We start from the raw sequence: 24,383 nt of genomic DNA, 5'->3' as shown, positions 1-24,383 counted from the left end.
GACAGACACTCAGCTCAGGTGGAACATAGTTCATAAAGACTAGTTTTTCTTTAGTTTCATAGTCTTTCTAGACCAGTGAAAAGCATCCGACATGAATTTCGGCGAGTAACGACTATACTGCGGGGATGGCAGATTTCCCCATCATGCAACACATCGACTATAGTCTGAGTATCATCCGTTATCCACGGAGCCAACTCCTGTATAACGTCTGATATGTCTAGACATGCAGATTAATGCAAGCCGCGCTCCAGCCAATTGGAGTCGACTTTACTAAATCGTGACCGTCCTTTCATTCCCAATTAAATCAGGACTAAAACAGTGATTGATCAATTTGAATGCAGTGTTTTGTAGTACAACAACAGCCGGGCGCGCATTCGCGTAACATGATACAGAGCGCCGTCACCGCCATGACATAGTGTGTTTTTTTATCCATGTCCATGACGCGCAACGGGTGAATGACCGAAGACCCGAAATAGAAAGAGCCCGCTGATTAGTCAAAATCTAGGAGGTCAAGAGGCGGGGTCTAGTTTAATCAGCAAATCTTAAGAATTTTAAAACACATTACCAAACGAATTAATTGTCTTCTAGTTTGGAGATCACGCCAGCCTAATTGGTCCAAAAGAGTCTATCTATCTGACTTTCTTCCCCAATTTATGGAATGGGGGGGGGGGAGAGAACACTGTGTATGCCATATGTACGGGGTGTCTAAAAAGTCGGCATTTCGTGCGTATTATAGCATGCTTTATGGGCTGCTCGCAAACTGAGGTCAAACAGGGCTGTGTGCGTGACATGACGTCGTCACGGGGCTCTGTTATCTCTTGGCCAAGGTCATCTGGCCGACTGCGCGCTTTGTCTGGTTTACGTTGGGTAAATTTTGATCACAAAGGATTTGAAGATGCAAAACGCGTCTGATACCCGTCAGTTCAGTGTGTGAATGAAGTCATTCGGGATTGTTCAGACACTGTCATAGTTCCTAAAGATTATCATTACTTTCATATAGTCTGTTTTGACCAGTGAAAATTAGCATCTCTCATGAATTTCTCAGCAAGTAACGACTACTGCGGGGATGGCAGATTCTTTCAACATTCCGTCATCATGCAACACATTGACAAACTGGAGTTGAGACCAGAAGACACGGTACTGGACGTGGGGTGCGGTACTGGGGAAGAAACCAAGTCAATGGCAGGGAAAGTCAAGAGTGTAACAGGTAAGATTCAGTTCCAATCCTCGGCTTCTGCATCGCCAGCTGCTCCAGGGAGGAGGTGTTGACGCACCTATTTTTCGTAGGTGGAATTTTGTGTTTGTTTGTTTTCTCGAGAAACTATGCGAGCAGCTATATAGCCCATAAAGCCTCCTATGATATGCACGAAATGCCGACTTTTTAAACACCCCCTTCCCGTACGTATGGCATACGCAGTGCCCCCCCCCCCTCCCCCATTCCATATGTTGGGGCAAAAAGATAGATGTCCGGTACATACACTTTATGTTTTCGGTGTGGCTGTTCTTGCACAGTATAATGTACATGTATACGTGTACATGTATAGTTCATGTACATGTACATTTTGTTGTACACCACACAGCATTACGAATGCTTAGTACACTTGCTGGCTATAATATTGTTGAAAGAGTCTTTTATTTGTAAACGTCGCGGTTTCCACATTTTTTTCTTCAGCAGTGATCGTCAATGGATCACAATTATTCAGTAGTTTAAGGGAAAATTATGTTTATTCATGAGAAAAGAACAACGTTTGATTTTTTTTTTTTTTTTTTTTAAATAAACCAGTATATGTAGCTTGCTAGTATAACTTATAAGTTTGGACCCCATAAGACAAAGGCCAATTAGGTCATTAGGATTAAAACAATAGGATTTTATTGATTTATATATATATTTTTTTTAACAAACCAGTATACATGTGCAAATGTAACCACTCACTAAAATATTAGGGGGCCTGTACACTGTTTATACATGTTTTTTTTGTATAATCAATGTGGCTTCTCCACCCTTTTTTCTTTGACAGTCATATTTTTAATTGAAACAACAGAAAACAAATACATGTACGTGTACATGTAGGGGTTTGCCCCGGTGTTTCTGGCAGTGGCTGCAATATGCGCCAAAGCACCTTGTAAACCATTACAAGGTGCTACATAATGGGTCTCATATCTCTCATTAACTTTATTTACCTTTCTTTAATAATAGACATAATCTCCAGCGCCTTGAGTACCTAATTGATGGTAGATACGTGCGCTATATAAGACTCCATTATTATTATTACATGTATTACTAAAACTTGAGACTTGCACCGTAGTACATGTACATGTACATGTTTATGCAGCTCTGTGAGTTGTTCTTAAGATTTTGAGTCACTTTCGGACCCCATAGGCCATCTGTTCTCATTAGGCGATGCAAAATTAAATGTTTGTTTCCGGTTACCCGACCGACCCGCTCAAAACCCCGCCGACCCAAAACATTTTATCCGAAATTCAACAAAATAAAATTATTTCTTAAACGCCGACCCCCACTGTTTTTCAAATAGTTGACGGAAACAAGAAAATACCTCAAATATTTTGCCACAGTACAGACTTTTAGTATAATACTCAAGGTCTTCTAATAAAAATGAAAACAAAGTTGATATGAATATTACTTTTCTCCATACTTGACGGCGACAACACAACATGCATCGCTGTATGGGTGTCACGTACAATCAAACCACTTCCATTGAGCATGAGGTGCTCGCAGTGTACATGTACATCTGTACATATCCATACGTACTTGGACAGTACGGTCGAGTCCCACATCATCACACACAACGCGTTGTAAAAGGGGTTCCCCATTGCCCTGCGCGCATGCGCTATTCCCATTTTAGGGGTCTCCCAATTGAGACCAATTCAACGTACCCCGGACTCTATTACACGTACGGCCGGACGGACGTGTACATGTATGCAGCTGATATGCAGTGCAGCCGGGCCGGCCAGCTTGGCTTTGTACGTATAGGCTGCGCATTTTATGCATGTGGTGATCGATACATCGGAGTGACAAGAAGCTGCAGCTGGCTAGATCGCTACAAACGGTTCCTTAAACTAATGAAATGCAAGCTTACACTTATAATATATTCAACACATGTATCTGTATTTTCTATTGGTTCATTTATCGAACGTCAAAGGTAAATAAAAGCGCGCCCGATGTAAATGAGGCAATTACATTTACCGTGTTACCCCGTCCGTTTCAACGTGTCGTGAGCTTTCCTCGAGCAGTAGCACGTGCGATTCTGTGAGGGTGTACTGCAATGTCAACCAAAGATCCTAGAGCTATGGTGGCCCTGAAGGGACATCGCATATTGCAAACGTGTGCGTATACGTATGCGATGTCGCGAAATTTATCGCGAATGTGTGCGCACACGTATGCGATGTCGCAAAATTTATCGCGAATATCGTCACCGTTTTCACGAAGAGCCACATATGTCAAAAATTACCATTTTTTTTCGATTTTGATTTTTTTCAATATTTTGATTTAAAACAATGTACTTAACCATTTTGACATGTTTCTGTAAGCAAAAGATCATTAATTTCCAAGATACATTAATGTTGCAAGGGGCCAAAATCTCGATAAATGAATTTTGCGTTTTCACGAAGAGCCACGTACATTTTGGCCCTTTGAACGCGTACAAAACCCATTGCACGGAAATACGTAAAAGTAGGTCAAATGAGATTTGCGTTTTCACGAAGAGCCACATATCTTTGTTACATTTTCAGCTGCGCGCGCGTGCTCACGCGCGCCTATGGAAATACACATTGAATAGAAAGGGCCAATATGTCGGAAACCTGAATTTGCGTTTTCACGAAGAGCCACATATCTTTACTAAATAATTTTCACTAATTAACTGCTGAATTAAGTCTTATTACTGGGTTCATGTAAAAATTCAGCTCACATAGAATTGTGTGATGGTTTTCTTGCTTCACAAAGTTGTTGCAAAGTGGTATTTTTTGCAGTTTTAAAATATGAGAAACTTCTTTTGCGATTATCTCGAAAACGCTTTTTCTTCAAAATCGACATATGTGGCTCTTCGTGAAAACGGTGACGATATGTGCGCACACGTATGCGATGTCGCGAAATTTATCGCGAATATATGCGCACACGTATGCGATGTCGTGAAATTAATCGCGAATATGTGCGCACACGTATGCGATGTCGTGAAACAATTCGCGAATATGTGCGCACACGTATGCGAATTTGTTTGAAATGTCGTGAATTTTATTGCATACCTTGTCGCATACCTTTCAGTAAAATTCCTAATGAACTGGGGAGTTGTAGCAGCTAGTCTGGAATCTAGACGTACTGTTAGATATAAATAGGGTCTGACTAATAAACCTTCGCGCGCACGCTGTTCCTCGTGCAATCGTTACTACTAGTACTGTCGAGCGCAAACTTGCTACTTGCGCAACTTTGAAATTGTTTAAATTAAAACATGACACCCCCGTCCGAAAGTGAAAGCGTCCAATAAAAAAAAGTTTTCAGGATCGATATGCCGCCGCGATGCTGTTCTGTTGAGAAAATGGCGTCTTCTCACCTTATTTCGTGTTCTATTGATTGCTGTTCTGTTTTATCTAATCACTTTAAGTTGTTTTCATCTGAGTCTACTTTGGAATTAATTTTTGCTGATTTACACCGTGACCAAATTAAAGGGGGGGGGGTCATAATTTAACTACCGCTGAATCGAAGGGAGCAACAATCGACAAAAATCTATTTCACACACCAATTATAAATCTTGTAAATGTGGGTCTGTCTTCGTTTCGTCTGTCATGTTCTGCGTGTGATGAGAAGCCGCCAATAGAAGAGCCAGCGGTAGCATCAAAGGATGCATTTAATGTGCTAATGCAGGGCGCTGCCTGGGAAAAGAAGCGGAAATTACCGCCGACAAGAATGTAAGTTCAAATGCTGTAATACATGAAGTGATTTTGTTAGTTCAACACGTCTTGTTTTTTTTTTTAAATAGCATCGATACGCGATCGGCTTTGCTCACATGATCTGCGTATTTGTTTTACTTTTTGCATTGATACATTCGCCGGCCTATAGGCGGACGCAACTTGAACGTTCATTGACTTTCGTAAGCATGCGGGTACCAGTTGCCGAGGTGAAAAAAAATGCGATGTGCACCAAACAAATCACGCAAGCTGATGTTTGGGGTGGTTTTTCTTTCATTGTACACATCAAAATGTCATTTGACTGAAATATAACTGAGATAGAAGTATGACAAGATAACTGTTAAAAGGTTCACAATTTTGCTTCACGATTTGTGTGTTTTTAAGTCTCATGAAAATGCGCTCACTCTGTGAAATTCCTACACGCATTTTTGTGTCGGCAAGACTTTGTTTTCACCTCGCTAGTCTGGTGCCGGCGCACGCCGACGTCTCATTTACATAAAAGTTGCGTCCTCCTATTTTGATAGTCAGTCCTTGCCATCCATCTCAGATTTACTCCTCCATGGATTTACCCACATCAACTGTAAGAACATATTAATTTCACCACTGAATGGGGATATTTGAATGATTTGTGTGGATAAAGCAAAACAAATTTCATTTATCGCGGGTATTTTGTTTACGTCGTACATGATCGTGATGACAATCATGTTGTATTGTACATGCACACGTACGTAGGCCCTACGCATCATGCATGCGCGCACACGTACATGTACGTGAGTCGATTGAGCATCGGAGGGAGTGTCGGGGGTGTGTCGCACATGAGCCAATCACAGGCCAAATTCAGGGTTTCGATGTAAAGTGGGCTAAGTGGGGAGATTTCATCAACACTTTGAAATGTCAGATCATGACTTGGCGTTTAAAAAAAAAAAAAAAAAAAGTAGTATACTCTGTATTTGTTTAATCTGATAAATACGATGCTAACATTATGTCCCCTTCACTGAGAACCAGGAAATTAATACTTTTATAATTTAAACCTAAAGCATTGATTTTTATGAAATCATAAAAAAAATCATGATATAGGCCTATTAAATTAAAAGTCAATTTAAAAATAAGGGTATTGAAAAAAATCTGAATTCAAAATAGAATTTAAAAAACATAATGGTGATTTGGATGATTCAGTCCAAAAAAAGATACAAAATATGTAAATATTCTAATACTTGTTCTGAATCTGGAGATTTTTGCCCAAGTTTATGCCTTAGACCTAGATTTTGCTGTTCATTTTTTTTTTCCTCCCAGGACATAAATACAAATTTTATGACTCAATTTTAATAGGATAGAGATTGTTTCTTACAAAACTTTGGCAGCAGTATGTATGATGTAGGGGTTAATACACTTTCTGATGTAATATTGATATTATATGCTTAAACTTCACAACTTAACTATTTATAAACATTATTTTCAGACTTGCTGGAGTTGAGGATATGCAGAGTTCAGATGCTAACATCCGACAAAGAATAACCAGAAAGGATGAAATGTACAATGATCTGATTCAGGTGATGAGCAAGAATGGTGTGGACTTCGCATCCGTGGATGAAGGCGCCTACGTTGCACAGGTATATACATTTAATAGGCATTTTATTTGTGTGATTGTTTAAAACTTATTTGTAATGAAATAATTTAAAATGAGATGAAATTATAAAATGAGATGAAATTATTCTCAAATTAATAGGAGTGGGCTACCCTTTGCTTTTGCTTGTATTTGCTCCAGGTGATGTGCAACTCACTGTGGTTTCTAACTAATCAGCATGCTACTTTTCACACTGCGTCCCTACATAGCAGTGTATTGCCAGTTCCAGACATGTGGGATGATTTCCAAGGCTACAATGAAGTCAAACGCAAAAAGACTAAACAACAGCAAATGACTCAAAGTGAACTCACTTCACATTACATGTCACTGTGTTCACTTACCACCCGTCCCAGCATGGACATGACAAATGCACACAAAAAGTTCAGGGAGCACATCAAGGAGTTGGCGGAATGTCTTGAAACGTAAGTAGTGAGTAGGGTCTTCATCGGACAGACAAAATAATTTTATGCATAATGCACAAAGACAATGGACTCATTAGCATGTCAATGAAACCAATTAGCATATCGATGGATGATGTTAGCATAATAAAAGAGCGCATGGGCGTATGTAAGGTTTACCGGACAAAGGATGGGTCTAAAAAAAAAATGTATTGGACAAAGGGGCAGCCCACCCGGCTAGATGGAATAGCGGACAGAGGAAAGACCTGAACCGGAATAGTGGACAAAGGGAGACTTGAGCCGGATTATGAATGTCAAACGTTTGAAATGACCAAGACTATCATTTGTATTCATTCAAAGCAGTGTGCAAACAGTAAATAATAAAAACAAAATGCAGGCCACACCAACAGAGCGCCAATTAAGCCGACTAGCTGGAAATCTTGTGAAAAAATGTTTTTACTCTGGTAAGAATGGAGAGTGCGAGCGACCTTGGGAGAAGTTAATGATGAATCTCGGTCTATCAAGAGCCGCTATGTATAGAAATTTAGAGGAAAACAAATTGTGTGAATGGGGCAATGTTTTAACGCGCTTATAGAGTGGAAACGACGCGAATATAAAAATGCCACCATTGAACGATTATTGAATGCCTGTCGATTTTGCGGTATTGATCATTAAACGCTTACATTTTTTTTTGCTGCAGTAAACCATTACCCTTCCCCCTTCCAAAAAAGAAAGAAAGAAAGAAAGAAAAAATTATGATTGTCTAATTGAAGAATTTATCTTTTAGTAAATTATTATCGAGTACGGCGAACATCGTCTAGAATGGAACACCCCTTAAGATTTGTTTCGAATGACTCATCTCGGTAGTCCATTGTGCAATCCACACTGACAAGTTCGTGTATGTGTACAGACATGCAAGAGTTTCTTCTGGTCGAGTTTTAAAAAAGTTTGAAAAATTAATTTATGTATTTATAGTAAACAAACACTCACCGGTGAACAGCGTACTTGCACGGTATAGTCCGATGATTGTTTTAACCAGGGAGGAATTGTGTTAATAATAGATCAGAGAGCAATACCAATTGCACAATATTCTTCCACATAACCACCACAACCATCTATGTACATGTACGTAGTGTGTGCGGTGGTCGTAAAAAATACAAACTTTCAGCGTCGGCTCACTCGGTACGGTGTGTACAACGTACATCTGTATTAAGGGACTGCATGACTGCATCCTACGCATTGTATTTTTACACCGTCCGATCAGATAGCGCTGTTTCTCTAATCCATAAAGACGTAATGACCACTAATTTGTAGCCTTGGAGAGACTCACACACAATACGGAACAAAACATTGTAAAGGTCTATCTCCACAGGGCAATTTCTATAGATGAATAGGTCTCCACAAGGTTTTCACGAAAAAGATATATGGGTTTCACTCAAAAACTAGGAATTTCCAAGGTGGGTTGATTTGTCGCAAATGGAAGAGTTTTAGAAAAGGGATATTAATTCCAAATTTCAGCCAAGGAAACTAATTCTGATTAAAATAAAAGCATTTTGAAACTTCACTTTCAAAATTGAACACTTTACTACACGAGAACAAAGAAATGTCTCCACAAGGATACAAATTTTGGAATGTGTGCTTTCAAGACGTGTTCATTATATCGATTATCTTTCACCGACTTAACCTGCATGTACAGCGGGGGATGGATATTATTGAGCGTTCTAAATATCGCGTGCCAGGAGTTACGCAACAGTAGTGACCGCTGACTCCCTCGGACAACGGGACTTAATTGGCAGCGCACGGCATGTGCGGGAGCTTCAAAAATCTGTACGTGAAAGAAGTCAATGAAGTTGACTGACTAAACATGATTTCAAGCCTTAATACCCCTTTACCGTTGTCTGTACAGGAATGCGCCGAACCCTAGTTGTACCGCCGTGCCGGACTTGTTAACAAAATCAAGGATAAATATAACTAGGTCTTTTTGTGTTAAAGCAATGGTATGTACCTCTATTTTATAATTAAGATTTAGAGTGTCATAAGGCAACTAACTGTTTTACCCCCAACAAAGTCCCAAAGTTGGACACGGTGCGTGATAAAGCAATAAATGAAGAATTAAAGACCGTGACTTTTCGGGGATTATTGACAGGGCGTGTCCAAACACTAATTATGACTGCTTGACAGTAGGGCTTTCCCGATTGTTTAACTGTAAGACGACACCAACAAAGAAAAATACAACTGCAGAAGGTGTTTACATGATAACATTATTGCTTTATTGACTCACGTCATTTCTCATTGAAACACCCGTGTTTTTTTTAATTTGTTTTTAAATGTATTCTTTGCAATTAAATCATCAGTGATCTTAGTGTAACGATGACTAGTCTTTAATCGTCACTGTCTTCCTCGTTAACGTCATCTTCATCTTGATGGAACAGGCCGTCAAATTTGGCCTGGTGTTTAGATATGACCCTGCTGACAGCCATGGGCAGGAGAATACTAGAATGATTGACTCTGTCTTCGATCTCGTCCACAATTTCTTGATGAGTATCATTATCTTTCAGATGTATGTAACTTGACAAAAAATCTTTGTATTTGTTGAAAAAGATTCGCTTGACTGCCCACAAGGTCTTCCTGTTGGCCTTTTCCGTGGCCTGATCTTCACTCATGCCCTCGTTGATGTACTTTTCATGTTTTTCACTCCACATCTCATTGGTGGCTTCTATGGCCTCTTTAAAACAGTCTAAATAGGCTGCATTGTCTTCCAAATCAGAACTAGATTCATCTTCATCAGATGATTCGTCATCTTCCACCTCCGTGACGGATTCGGAATCATTTTCCTCAAGATCTTCGTCTTCATCATACGAAGATTCAGTTTCATAGTTTTCCATTTCCGGATCTTCAAATCTACTGCTTTTAAATTCAGGTTCAGAATTATCCACCTCAACTTCGTCTATGTCGGATTCATCTTCAGCATGTGCATTTTCGGTATGTCTCAAGAGGTTATATCTCCGTCCAAAGCGTTTGTCACAATGGTGACAAGCATAGGGTTTGACTGCAGAAATAATATTCATGATGAAGCTTTGAAGATTAATCTCCGAATGGTAAGGAACGGATGAAAACATTTAATATATATCTACTTATTTGGTTACTCATTTACTCATTGCGTTACTCATTTGTTAGTCATTTACTCATTTGCTACTCATTTCGTTACTCATTTCGTTACTCATTTCGTTACTCATTTACTCATTTCGTTATTCATTTACTCATTCGATTACTCATTTACTCATTCGATTACTCATTTACTCATTCGATTACTCATTTACTCATTTGGTTACTCATTTACTCATTTGATTATATGATGAGTAATGATGAGTTACTCATCATTTAATCAAATGAGTAAATGAGTAACCAAATGAGTAAATGAGTAATCGAATGAGTAAATGAGTAACCAAATGAGTACCCATTTACTCATTTCGTTACTCATCATTTAATCAAATGAGTAAATGAGTAACCAAATGAGTAAATGAGTAATCGAATGAGTAAATGAGTAACGAAATGAGTACCCATTTACTCATTTGGTTACTCATTTACTCATTTGATTAAATGCTGAGTAACTCATCATTACTCATCATGCTGTTTAATTTTTCAAACTTTTTTAAAACTCGACCAGAAGAAACTCTTGCATGTCTGTACACATACACGAACTTGTCCGTGTGGATTGCACAATGGACTACTGAGATGAGTCATTCGAAACAAATCTTAAGGGGTGTTCCATTCTAGACGATGTTCGCCGTACTCGATAATAATTTACTAAAAGATAAATTCTTCAATTAGACAATCATAATTTTTTCTTTCTTTCTTTCTTTCTTTTTTGGAAGGGGGAAGGGTAATGGTTTACTGCAGCAAAAAAAAATGTAAGCGTTTAATGATCAATACCGCAAAATCGACAGGCATTCAATAATCGTTCAATCGTGGCATTTTTATATTCGCGTCGTTTCCACTCTATAAGCGCGTTAAAACATTGCCCCATTCACACAATTTGTTTTCCTCTAAATTTCTATACATAGCGGCTCTTGATAGACCGAGATTCATCATTAACTTCTCCCAAGGTCGCTCGCGATCTCCATTCTTACCAGAGTAAAAACATTTTTTTCACAAGATTTCCAGCTAGTCGGCTTAATTGGCGCTCTGTTGGTGTGGCCTGCATTTTGTTTTTATTATTTACTGTTTGCACACTGCTTTGAATGAATACAAATGATAGTCTTGGTCATTTCAAACGTTTGACATTCATAATCCGGCTCAAGTCTCCCTTTGTCCACTATTCCGGTTCAGGTCTTTCCTCTGTCCGCTATTCCATCTAGCCGGGTGGGCTGCCCCTTTGTCCAATACATTTTTTTTTAAGACCCATCCTTTGTCCGGTAAACCTTACATACGCCCATGCGCTCTTTTATTATGCTAACATCATCCATCGATATGCTAATTGGTTTCATTGACATGCTAATGAGTCCATTGTCTTTGTGCATTATGCATAAAATTCTTTTGTCTGTCCGATGAAGACCCTACTCACTACTAGCGTACAGTGTTTACCTCAATAAAAAACTGTCACAAGCTGAACAGGGACACAGTTCCTCGTGTCCACTAAGACAAGTGGAAAAAGACATATTTGTGTTTGAACGGAGAGGGGAGCGTAATATTCGTCAAGAATATGAGATCCTTAATGCAGCTATCAGTGAGAAGGATGCTTGGGAGCCGCTGATGTTCCAGGAAAGTAAGCATTTGAAGAAACCATTCAGCAATGCTGTAGAGCGCTCAAGATTTATTGACAAAGTACAGCTCCAATCGCCAATCGCCATACTGAAGTACGTTCCTGGGGGGTCGCAGACCACCATACTCTATATTTGGAAGACAGAACCAGAAACACATAAAGACAATCAAACGACCCGTACCGCCCGGATTATTGCTGAACTAAAACCAACTCTACCCGTGTTTCACACCAGGCAGATGCGGAGTGAATTCAAACAGAGGTATGTCAAATATAAAATTAAAGCAATTGAATTTACCAATTAAACATTTTACAGTAGTACAAGTGCTGAGTTCTCTCTCATCTCACAGGCTTGAGATGGCGATGCGTCAGTACTGTTACATTGAACTTTTAATGTTTGATTCTTCTCTAATATGTTGGAAATGTCCAATTCACACTTTCCCCCTTTTTACTTTTTGCTTTCTCGTATTGAACAGATACGCACACTTGGCTCATCTTGGGGCAAGCGTTATGGACAGCATATATAGAGAGCTAACAGGAGATTCATCAGCAGCTCAAAACGTCATTACACAACAGAGGATTCAAATTGCACTTGCAGGAGAAACGGACATTTTAACAGACCTAAGACATGCCAACCCAGGTCACCCAAACAACAAGTATGATGCATTTTGGGAGAAAATGCAGGAGGTTTTGAATGAGGTATGAACTACATGTACTTGCAAATAAAATATCACATTACTGGACCAAGCCCAGTCTAATGTGGCATTCGCGAACCCGTGAATCCCGAATGAAAAGATGAAAGACAAGACAATGATTAAAATTTTGTTTCAGAAACCCCAGTGATGTTGGCTTGCACGTTACTTGGCCCTGAACTTTGTTGATTTTACACTGTTTTCAATGGGGCTTGAATTAGTACAGTGGACCCTATATATATATTTCAAAATGGCGGCCTCCAGTACTCATGCGGGCGGGGGACTTGAATACAGTTTTTTTTTTTTTTTTTTTACGTTCGTCGTAGAAGTCGATAGAGAGACAAAAACTAGCTTTGGGAGACAGTTTTCTGGATTGTGAACAGAATAAGGCCTGGATAGGGCATAGCCTCATCCAAAGTGCATTATTGATGTACATGTACATGATATTCAGACTTAACTGGCTACAGTAATATAACCCTAGCTCAGGCCGACTTCAACCCTAACGGAGGGTATAAACCTAATGGAGAGCACCCCTAACGGATCGCAACCCTAACGGGAGGCAACCCTACCGGATCGTAACCCTAACGGGAGGCACCCCTAACGGATCGTAACCCTAACGGGAGGCAACCCTACCGGATCGTAACCCTAACGGGAGGCAACCCTAACGGATCGTAACCCTAACGGAGGGCAACCTTTGTGAAACGTAACCCTAACTGGAATGGTGGTGGTGGTGGTGGTGGTGGGGGGGGGGTGTTGTTGTTGTTGTTGAAGGGGGTACTCGGTGTGGGTGGTTGGTTAGGGGTGGGGGTGGATGGGGGTATCCTTTAAAGACATGAGCCTTCTAAGTAAAACCTTCAATGACCAAGAAACATTTCCTCCCCACCCTTTTCAAGATAACCACGCCCACTCCACACAAAGTAATTTAATATTTAAATAATAAAAAAAATCAAAGAAAACGAGCAAACAAAATACAAATGCTCCCATGCGCTCAGCCAACAACCCATACACCCACACCCACGCACATTTGGCAACAATAGAACTTTATTAAAATGATGCTATCATTATTTCTGAAGACATTGCAGATTCCGTGTGTGTGCTGGTTTCATTACTGGACCAAGCCCAGTCTAATGTGGCATTCGCGAACCCGTGAATCCCGGGTTCGTATTCATGAGCCCCCTACTAAGATAATGGCTATTTAATCACTTGATGACCATAAAATATGTTCTGGATAAGCACTCAGGCTATCCCCAATGTATGTGCGTCTGTTGTTTAGAGCCAGCCTGCCTCCCATCAGAATTTGAGTGATGAGTGATGCGCCAGTTAAGTGCTGGAAAGCTACCAACAGCTAAGAAAGCCTCATTAGACTGGGATTGGTCCAGTAATGTATTCATTTTGTGTCAGGTAATAAAAATCCATCTGTTTATAGGGTGCACAGACCTAATTCAAGCGAGAATTTCTACGCTAGCTGATTAGCATAAAAAGTGCCCCCACAATATCTTTTGAAAACGGAGACCGTTTGGCTTTAAAAACGGTGGAATTGTTTAAATATACCCAAGGATCAACTCCCTGGTTTTGGGGCTTCCATCTGAGGGCAGGCTTGATAAAATCACGGACGAAAAAATGGGTCCTATTTGCCTGTGAAAGTGGAAGGGTGCCACTCTTAAAATGGCTACATGCAGGCTCGGGAACTATCACTTTTCGGCAGGTGATTTTATTTGGGTGTGAATATTTAAAAATGTAATTGGCTACGGTACGTAAAATTGAAAAGAAATGAAAAGATGAAAGACAAGACAATGATTAAAATTTTGTTTCAGAAACCCCAGTGATGTTGGCTTGCACGTTACTTGGCCCTGAACTTTGTTGATTTTACACTGTTTTCAATGGGGCTTGAATTAGTACAGTGGACCCTATATATATATTTCAAAATGGCGGCCTCCAGTACTCATGCGGGCGGGGGACTTGAATACAGTTGTTTTTTTTTTTTTTTTTACGTTCGTCGTAGAAGTCGATAGAGAGACAAAAACTAGCTTTGGGAGACAGTTTTCTGGATTGTGAACAGAATAAGGCCTGGATAGGGCATAGCCTCATCCAAAGTGCATTATTGATGTACATGTACATGATATTCAGACTTAACTGGCTACAGTAATATAACCCTAGCTCAGGCCGACTTCAACCCTAACGGAGGGTATAAACCTAATGGAGAGCACCCCTAACGGATCGCAACCCTAACGGGAGGCAACCCTACCGGATCGTAACCCTAACGGGAGGCACCCCTAACGGATCGTAGCCCTAACGGGAGGCAACCCTACCGGATCGTAACCCTAACGGGAGGCAACCCTAACGGATCGTAACCCTAACGGAGGGCAACCTTTGTGAAACCTAACCCTAACTGGAATGGTGGTGGTGGTGGTGGTGGTGGGGGGGGGTGTTGTTGTTGTTGTTGAAGGGGGTACTCGGTGTGGGTGGTTGGTTAGGGGTGGGGATGGGGTGGGGGTGGATGGGGGTATCCTTTAAAGACATGAGCCTTCTAAGTAAAACCTTCAATGACCAAGAAACATTTCCTCCCCACCCTTTTCAAGATAACCACGCCCACTCCACACAAAGTAATTTAATATTTAAATAATAAAAAAAAATCAAAGAAAACGAGCAAACAAAATACAAATGCTCCCATGCGCTCAGCCAACAACCCATACACCCACACCCACGCACATTTGGCAACAATAGAACTTTATTAAAATGATGCTATCATTATTTCTGAAGACATTGCAGATTCCGTGTGTGTGCTGGTTTCATTACTGGACCAAGCCCAGTCTAATGTGGCATTCGCGAACCCGTGAATCCCGGGTTCGTATTCATGAGCCCCCTACTAAGATAATGGCTATTTAATCACTTGATGACCATAAAATATGTTCTGGATAAGCACTCAGGCTATCCCCAATGTATATGCGTCTGTTGTTTAGAGCCAGCCTGCCTCCAATCAGAATTTGAGTGATGAGTGATGCGCCAGTTAAGTGCTGGAAAGCTACCAGCAGCTAAGAAAGCCACATTAGACTGGGCTTGGTCCAGTAATGAAGTTAGTCCCTTCAATGGAGGGTGGGACCTTGGGATATTCTTTAGTTTAACTTTCATTATTCATGAATGAGATATAAGACCTAGTATGTGAAATAGAAGTAAAACAACAAGGTCTTTCCATCTCCTCTTTGTCGTCTGTTGCTGTTTGTTAACAGATTTGTATTCGCTTTCTTCTGTAGAACACAGCTGTGGATGAGCGGCGACATGGCCCACATGGAGTGACACACTTTGCACGGTGGTTGTCAATGGAGGATCTGATGAATGAAGTCCTAACCAAACTACCAGAGGGCTATGCTGCGCCGTCAAAGACTTTGGTTCGGCTTCAATTCACCCCCAGAACTCCGTATGCCCACCATGCATTGTGTTTCACGTCACGGTTCGCAGTGCAATACAAAATTCAGGTACTACTAAATACAGCACATTTTAGGCCAAAAAAAAAAGGTTGTCTCATATCCTCTGGCAGTTTCAAAATCAAATGTAGTATGCGGTATTTTATTTATTTTTTTCATTTTACAATGTATTTTATTTTTCATTTTGGCAGGTATCTGGAATGTTCGTTCAGGGATTTTGTGTGTTGTTATCTACCCCTGACAGCACAATTTGCATGATGCAGTGTGCGTTACATGATACAAAATTTAAAAAAAGGATAGTTTTGTATTGCATTCATTCCTGACATTGTATGGAATTTATTGTGTAACAATGTTGCATTTAAATTCATCAACCTTTTCAGGTTAGGCAGTTGAGGACTTCACATCCTGATGCTCATTTTTGTGCAGCCCTCTTCAAGTACTTAAGAGCCAGAGCACTGCAACTGCGCGATTACACCGATGTCCTCTTCATGGATGACAAGGCTAAAATTCCCATAGGAGAACCTGGACAGCCTGTCTCAACTGGAGTGTGGGGAAGAAAGTCAATCGCAACAACCAGTAGTACGCTAGGTGTTCTTGATCATGATGTATCTAGTAAGTCTTCACTGACATCATCTGTTCTTCTACATACAGCCATCCCTGAAAAATTGGAAGACTCTTGGTATACGGGTAATGTCACCGTATTTGTCAGTGAAGCCGTTTTCGATACAGCGAACCCATACAGATGTGCAGCAATGCTTGTCAAAACAGTCAAAATCGGGGGAAAGCCAATCGTGTTCCGATACACAGACGGTGGGACAGAAAACCGCAACAATCTGATAAAAGTGCAACTTGGAATGATTGCTGCCTTTCTTCTCCTGAACCTTGACTTCCTTGTCTTAGCCCGATGTGCACCAGGTCAGAGTTGGATGAACCCCGCAGAAAGAGTCATGGGGATTTTAAATTTAGCACTCAAAAACTGTGCTACTGAGAGGAAAGAAGCCTCAGAGGAAGTAGAGAGTAAGTAGTATTTTCACATACATGGTTCATGTCATTTAAAAATGTCTAGAAATATAGTTCTGATAAATGCAGATGAACATTTCAATATATCTGATCTACATGTTTCTTTCTCCTTTTTTTTTCTTTTTTCATTTCTGTAGAACGACTCAAGAAATGCAATTCCATGGCAGCCATCCGCCAACAAGGAGAAGATGATGACGACTTCAAAGATGCATGGAAGGAGTCTGTTGGTGATATACTGGAAACTATTTCAGAGCGCTATAGTAGGCTCAAGCTGAAGGACTTATTTATCTCATGTTGATGAAAAATGTTTACCCTTTTAAATACAATGTTTTGATTTGACTGGGAAAAATCATACTTAATGCAGAATACAATGTAAAAAAAAATACTTCACTAACATCTGAAATATTTGTGGTATTTAATTTCCATCCAATATTCATGCCTTCATGTTTCCAAACTGAAGGTTGATTTGGATTACTTTTTCACCAACTTGCAGCTTTGCCATGAGACCAGCAGGTACTAGTGTTGGAATTTATAATGTGGAGTAAATGCACACAGAAATTAAAGTACTATTTTTATGTTACAGTTCAAGGTCCACCCCCCTGTAAGTGACTTGCTGATAGACGAAGTAAAAACTACCATAACAGAGAAGTTTCCAGGCCTTCAAACAGAAACAACCAAGGAACAGGCTAAGAAAAATAAACCGCTCATGAAGTGGATGGAGAAGCACTGTAGGGAGAGGCATTACTGTTTTCAGGTATGAATGTTGCTTTTACAGATCAAAAACAATGTGTACATTCAGATCGAATATGTGGTACCACAGCCCCCTGCAAAAAAAATTATAATTGCTAAATAAAACTAAAAAGGAATTTAAAAAGAAAATTGGTAAATCCAGTGTTGACTATAAATTGAAGGTATTTTGCATTTACATTTCTCAGGTGGCTAAGTGTGATGACGTTACCTGCTGCACAAAGCCCGCCCTGGACAGCAACTACCGACAGTGGCTTCCAGATCCAGTCCTGGATGGCCACGGTGAGCACTACTTGCCACTGGAAACCACTCTAGGGACCAACACAACTGATGAAGATAGGCCTTCAATGAAGCAGTCTCATAAGAAATCCGGCGCCAACACCTCCATATTGGATTACTTTCTTCTTGAAGAGCAGGTATGTGCCTAAGCCATTGAAGTTCTGAATGCACCAATTGTGTGTGTGACCAATTAACAGGAAAGGAAATTTGTACATGCTTTTTGCAATTATCACTTTTTGGGCAATCTATTTTTTTTCCTCAGGAACAACAGAAGAAAAATACAAGCCTCTTCACGTAACAACATGCCCGTGGATTGATTGAATGTGTGGAATGTGGTAAACAACGTGTGTACTACGCTAAGACAACTATCAGCAGTCGGCAGCAGGTGGAATTAGCAATCCAGATGTCACAATATGAGTTCTCCTGTGGCTCCCCCCTGATCCATCCTGAGCATCCGTTGGCACCTCAGATTCAAACCCGGCTTGCTCTGACCTGTGGAGACATCCTTGAAGTAGCTTTCTACAAACTAGGCCGAATCGACGTCTGTGCTTTATGTGGAACATCAGGTGGCGTGGTTGACCCAGAGCTAAAAACCAAATTCAAAACAGTGTTGCCACTTTGTGCCACCTGCAAGGGTAAGGGTAAGAAACCCGTCTGCTGCAGGCCATTTGGAAAGAAACCGTGAGATTGAACAGAACAGTGAGTGAATCTAGGTGCCAGTGTTTAGCTTTCTGAGTTCTTAAGGTGAAATTTCAAGGCTATAAAAGTGCCTTTTGAAAGTGTTTTATTTGGTATCTTAAGCCGGAGAAGCAGTGACGCAACAGGAAATATTCCATAGGACACCTACTGGGCTTATGCATGCCTGTGTTTGTTCAGTACAATGTTGTACAACAAATAAAATAAAAGACAACTCACCTGATACTGTCCAATGTGTGTTTCTTGTTTTGTTTAAACAGGTTGTATTTGAGAAGTCATGACTCAGAAGGTATTTGATAAATCGACAGAATCTTTTGATAGTTTCCATGTCAATTACCCATCTCCGGCAACCAACTTGGATTTGGCTGAAATTCATGTAGTGTCTCATCGCTCACAAGAAACAAAACACCATCAAAATAAAGTGTTTTGTTGATTCAAATTCTCAATGGTGACCTTTCATACAGGTAAAATAGAAGATTTGTGTGAGTAAAGCACTAGGTAAATTACAGCCATTCAAGGATCAATGGTATTAGTGACCACGACTACTTGAGCAATATCAAAAGTATTAAGGGATAAAAATTATCTCTAATTGTAAAGCTGTGCTTTTGGTTTTTTTTAATAAAACAACTTATTTAATATTTTGGGTTTGAAAGTGACATGCAGGTTTGTTTATACACACTTGGCAGGTTATATTTCTAACAAGCATAAACTGATATACACCGCGAGTTATTGCTCAAATAGTTTCGGACCTTTTTGTTAGTGTGTTAGGGGCAGGCCCTGTGTGGTCCTTCGACATCAGACTACATACGCTGTAGTCTCATGACAAAACTCACACAAAGTTCATCAGGTGGTTGCACAAGACCTATATGCCAACACAACATCATGGCTTAATCAACATGGAATTCCAGTATGCAGAACAGTGAAGGATCCTATTGGACCAATTCAAAAGAGCAGATGAGTTATTAATGTGTTCAAAGAAAACAATGTCAATTTGAAATCTTTTGAAATGAAATGCAAATAGCATTTAAAACAACGAAAATGTTCAAATCAACAAATAAAACAACAGTAAACTTGCATCATGGATTTTTAAAAATGCAAAACAACTTGTTTTACTTCCCTGCCTACCCTTATTTTTCCAGGTGTGATTCTGGAAACAAAACTTAAGTTGAATCATGGATCAATTTTCTTTTCCAAAATATTTTTTTTTTCCTACCTACCTACCCAATTTTTTTTCAGAATGTAACCGGAAACAAACATTTAAGAGTGTGTCCACGAGAGGGCCATGCAGACCGTGACAAGGTGGGGGTCGGCGGATTTGGTTAAAATTTGGGGGGTAGGTGGGTCATAGGTAGCCTTGAGGTTGTACAAAATATTTGGCCAATCTGACCTTCGTAGCAAAAAAAAGAGCCAAAAATGTGTTTTTATTAGTGAAAAATGGTGATTTTTATGATTTTGGGGTACAAAAGTTTAAACGCTTGCTGCTCAACAGGGGAAAGCAGTAGGGAAATGAAATTTGCATGGTCTTGAGGTTGTATCCTGACCTAAACCAGGAACTCAAAATTTAGAAAAAAAATTGCTCTTAGGAGGCAACGGCACTAAGGGTACCCCCAAAGTTGAGTCATAGAAATAGCGATCTTTAAGTCGCCGTAGCGTCATTAGTGCAGGTCTTTGAACAATGACACTCAGGTGAAAGAGAGTTCTTATCATGGTCTTTAAGTATCAAGAATACAAAAATTGTCAGCAGTTTTTAGTATGAAATGGCAGGAGCCTGTATTACCCCTATTTTTTTCGGTAGTAAAGGGACGGGGGAGGGGCATACAGTGCCCCCCCCCCTTCTGTATTTTCAAAAGTCGACAACCAATTTTCATGAAATTTGCCACCAAGTTTTATTTTTCCAATTTGTAAATAATGACGTCAAAAATGTTTTTAAAATCTTTCATAGAGGGCGTTTTTTTGGGGCACCTTTTTGGTCAAAAAAATGTATTTTTCACATAATTTTTGACTTTTTTGCTTGAATGTTATGAAAATTGGCAAACGTGTATATTTTTTCATGATCAATAAAATTAAAACCTATTTTAATACTGGAGACGCCATTAGGGGTGCTATAATCCCTTAATTAATCCCATTTTTAGGGTGGGGGGGGGGGTCATCTTTAATCAATATGGCCGCCACCTTTCAGAGTCCAGGATGGAATGTATACCCTGCCCGATTTGTGGCAGAGGGAGTCCCCACATATGTTCCTATACTCAACACACACTTGTTTTTTTGTTAACAGAAGTATCCCCCAATAATCATCTAAAGAATTCCTGAGATTACCAGAACACAATGAAGACACAATGGGGGTGGGGTGGGGGGGGGGGGTACACCCTGCCACATATCGTGCACCAAATCTGGGAATGATGAGGCTTGGATGACAATTCTGTTATTTTTTGGCTTGTTAATGTAACCCGGAAAATTAATAAACTTGGAAAATAATAAATTGAATGAGAAAAACGCTAAATGTTAGGGTACTCGCTGTCAAAAATTAGATAGACCTAGATGGGGTAGGAACAAGTAGAGAGGAATTTGAATAAATAGAAACAATGACAAACGCATTTTTAGAATGACAACAAAAAAAGAATGATTTATTTTACCAACCAAAATTTGAAGAAAACCATTCAAAAAAACCAATAATCAAAAAGGATCCAAATTAACTTTTTCCCAAACCTTAAACCTGTTATCCACACAAGCAAATAAGTAAAATGGTAGTACTACAGTCGACTTTTGTTATAAAGAGCACTTTTATAAAGATGTCCTACTTCTGCTTATAAAGAGCAAATTCTGAGGTCTCAAATCTCTAGTTCTCTTTGTGTCTCTTTGTTTCGCTGTCCTTTTAAAGCAACATTTATGTTTAAAGAGGTAGTTTGGGCGGTCTCACCGACCTTGCTGTAACGAGAGTCAACTGTACAAAACTAAATTGAACTTTAAACTTAAATGGAAGTTGAAAGAAGAAAACTGAACTAACACAGTATCAAAATAGAATGACACATGGAACAACCTAACGATCAATCTCGAAAAAACAATTGAATATAAATCAAGAAAATCGTTTTCCTTCTTAAATTAACATTAAATTAACATTAAAAAAAAAGAAACAGTCACTGTCTTCCAATAACAAGCCATGATAACCCTTTGTTTAAACACAAAATACGTAAAGGAAGAGAACATGGAACCACTAATGCAAAAATGTTGGTAAAAAAGGATGCAATAAAAAAAAAATGAAAACGGGTACTACTATCAAAATCTTGACTACTTTGTGATGATTCAGCAGTTGTTTCACCGATGGTAATCTTCAATTCTTCATGAGCCCATCTTCTTGACCTGGTGCTAAACAATGAAGAACTAAACCAAAGGCTTCCTTCTATAATAACGGATGGTGCTATCAGATGCTTCTTCTAATGACAGACGAAGCTGCCTATCAACAGCAGACATTCCACCCTGAGTAAGGAAAGTGTTCAGGGATTGCAGCTCCACATTCTTTGGTCGGGGGGTTGGAGCCCAAGAAGAGTCTAGTGCACCTACATCCTTTGTAATATCTCCATCAGTTGATGATGACTCAGATGTATGCTAGAAATAATCATGAGGAAAATAAAAACAGTGAGATGCGTGCTACATATAGCAGGGTTGAAATACAAATGTATGTACTCAAAGAAGAGTACTTACAATTCATCTGTGATAAATGAGATGCAATATGTCAATGTCCATTCTTAGTTCACTCTCATTACCTCATGAACTGAAGTGCACTCTGTGTCGGTGGGTTGGAGAGATGGTACTGTGAAATCACTGATTGTACACTGCTGCTCTTCTTGTTCCTTTTAGAGAGCACATCGCTAGGTGGTAATTGTTCCGCTGTCTGGTGCGTAACTGTTTGTTTGTGCTTAGATAGACAACCTCTACAGATACCTGAAAGTCATATGAACAGTGAGAATTAACAAAGTGTAAAGGCCGCAGCAGGCTTAATATTTTTTAAACGTAAAAGATATAAAGCGGGGCGTATGTAGCCAACAATATTGAGCAATAGATCCCTTGAACAAAACCAATGTCATAAATCCCCCCCCCCAAAAAAAAAAAAAAAAAAAAAAATAAAAATAAAAAATAAAAAATAAAAAATCATCTTTTATTATTTTAGATTGACTGTATTTATTAACAATTATTACTTTTTCATTTTCTGATGTGGCTGGCGCTGGAGGTTTTGTATACAAGGGAAAACAAATCTGAAATTGTTCTTGTAAATGGTCAAAACAACAATGTAAGTGCAAAATAAATATTTGTTTTATTCCCCAAACTGCGCATGTTCAGTGCAGCTCCAACTTTCTTTATATAAAAAAAATCAAAATATCCACCATGTGTGTCCACTGCCGAAAACCATGTGTGTGGTCCAGAGCTGTGACAACCAGTATTATTTTTTTCACACAATAATACATGTCACTGGTCCCAAGTCAACTGCATGATAAGGGATTTAATTGATATAACCTTCCCAGAAACAAAATCAGTTGATCGGAAATGGACCATGACCATGATTGATTCATTTCAGAAATGTGTGTTTGTTTGATTTCTGTCTTCTTACCTGTTCCAACTGTGATCAGGATACCCCATCGATCAAACATCTCACGGCTAGTTGCTTTATTCCCACCACGGAATGGTTTGCCTTTCACTTTATGGAGTAGATGACAACATTTCCTTGATGATGTCCAACTCAACCCTAACTTGTATCTATGCGCTGGACATATTGTCTTATCAGTGTATGCATCGACGTCGAACAAACCACATCGCGGGAGGATCAGTTTCCATGCACTCGACATTCACATCATATGCAGCGACTTTCCACTTCTGCAAATGGCTCCGTATGTTTTTTTGTGCATCGATTAAGTTGCACTGTATTTAGTTCGCGCGGATAAGAGGGATTTACACCACATTTGATGGCTTTGCAATTCCTTAAAATTACTAAAATCACATTGCTGCTGCACAGACAGCATGTCCATGACAGCCATTTTGACGGTGATGTTATGCGAGGGCGCCCTCTTTCGATACCGTGCGCTAACTGGGTGGGCGGCAACAGGACGTTCCCCTCCTACCGGATCAGTGCGCACCACCAAAGGTAGCCCACTCACCCACCCACCTAATAGGTGAAGTCTGCAAAATGTAGATTTTGTTACGCTCTTACAACAATTCCAGCAAAATGTCAATTAAGGGGATCCAAATGCACTCGGAACTGTCTAGGGGGCTATGTAGGTTTGGTCTTTAAAAATAGGAATTTTTCAACTTTGTTGACCGTGAGCAAACAAAAACAGGAAAAGCTGACAGTTTTTTTATTTTTTATTATTGTAGTCGGATATCTGAACTATATTTCCTCCAAGTTTGTTGACTCTCAGCCCTGCATTAATTAAGTTATGGTTTACCGCGTAAATGACTTCATTTCGTAAAAGAGCTGATACGTGTTTTTCTTACGCCTATATCTCCGCAGTGAATGATTGCATATCAAAGATTTATATTTCATCGTTTAGAGGAGATTAAATCCTTTCTTTTGATATGTAGGTCGACAGTAAACGATTTAGTTTAAGGGAATACACGAGGCTATAACTTTACACCAGAAACAACACAAATTTACTCCCCGGAAGTCACCTTTTTTTGCTAAAAATTGTCGGTGCCCCGTACTCGGCCACCGTGTGATTATTTATCGAGCTACTCCACCGAGTGGTATCGTCTCAGGTGGGGATCAAATGGCCAAGATTTGAACTTAATTCGCCGACCCCACACCTTGTCGATTTTTCAAGATTTTGCATGGTCTTC

General features: G+C 39.7%; 2 protein-coding genes across 2 annotated transcripts in view; one reads left to right on the top strand and one right to left on the bottom strand.

Annotated features, from left to right (window-relative positions):
* The first annotated feature begins 903 nt into the window (after window positions 1-903).
* Window positions 904-24,383, top strand: part of LOC119724463 (juvenile hormone acid O-methyltransferase-like) — a 34,167-nt gene continuing 10,687 nt past the window's right edge. Inside the window, exon 1 of the mRNA XM_038195524.1 lies at window positions 904-1,207. Coding sequence (XP_038051452.1) covers window positions 1,033-1,207 — 175 coding nt within the window. The 5' untranslated portion in view covers window positions 904-1,032. The remainder of the gene's footprint in view (window positions 1,208-24,383) is intronic.
* LOC119724464 lies at window positions 21,692-23,729 on the bottom strand. Its single transcript, XM_038195525.1, has 3 exons — window positions 23,161-23,729; window positions 22,319-22,496; window positions 21,692-22,160 (listed from the first exon to the last, which is right to left on the bottom strand). The coding sequence occupies exons 1-3, from the start codon at window positions 23,393-23,395 to the stop codon at window positions 22,112-22,114; spliced, it is 462 nt and encodes a 153-aa protein (XP_038051453.1). The 5' UTR covers window positions 23,396-23,729; the 3' UTR covers window positions 21,692-22,111.

The sequence above is a fragment of the Patiria miniata genome, unplaced genomic scaffold (genome assembly GCF_015706575.1).
Source record: "Patiria miniata isolate m_02_andy unplaced genomic scaffold, ASM1570657v1 HiC_scaffold_18, whole genome shotgun sequence".
Lineage (NCBI taxonomy): Eukaryota > Metazoa > Echinodermata > Asteroidea > Valvatida > Asterinidae > Patiria > Patiria miniata.
This window is presented reverse-complemented; position numbering and strand designations above follow the sequence as displayed.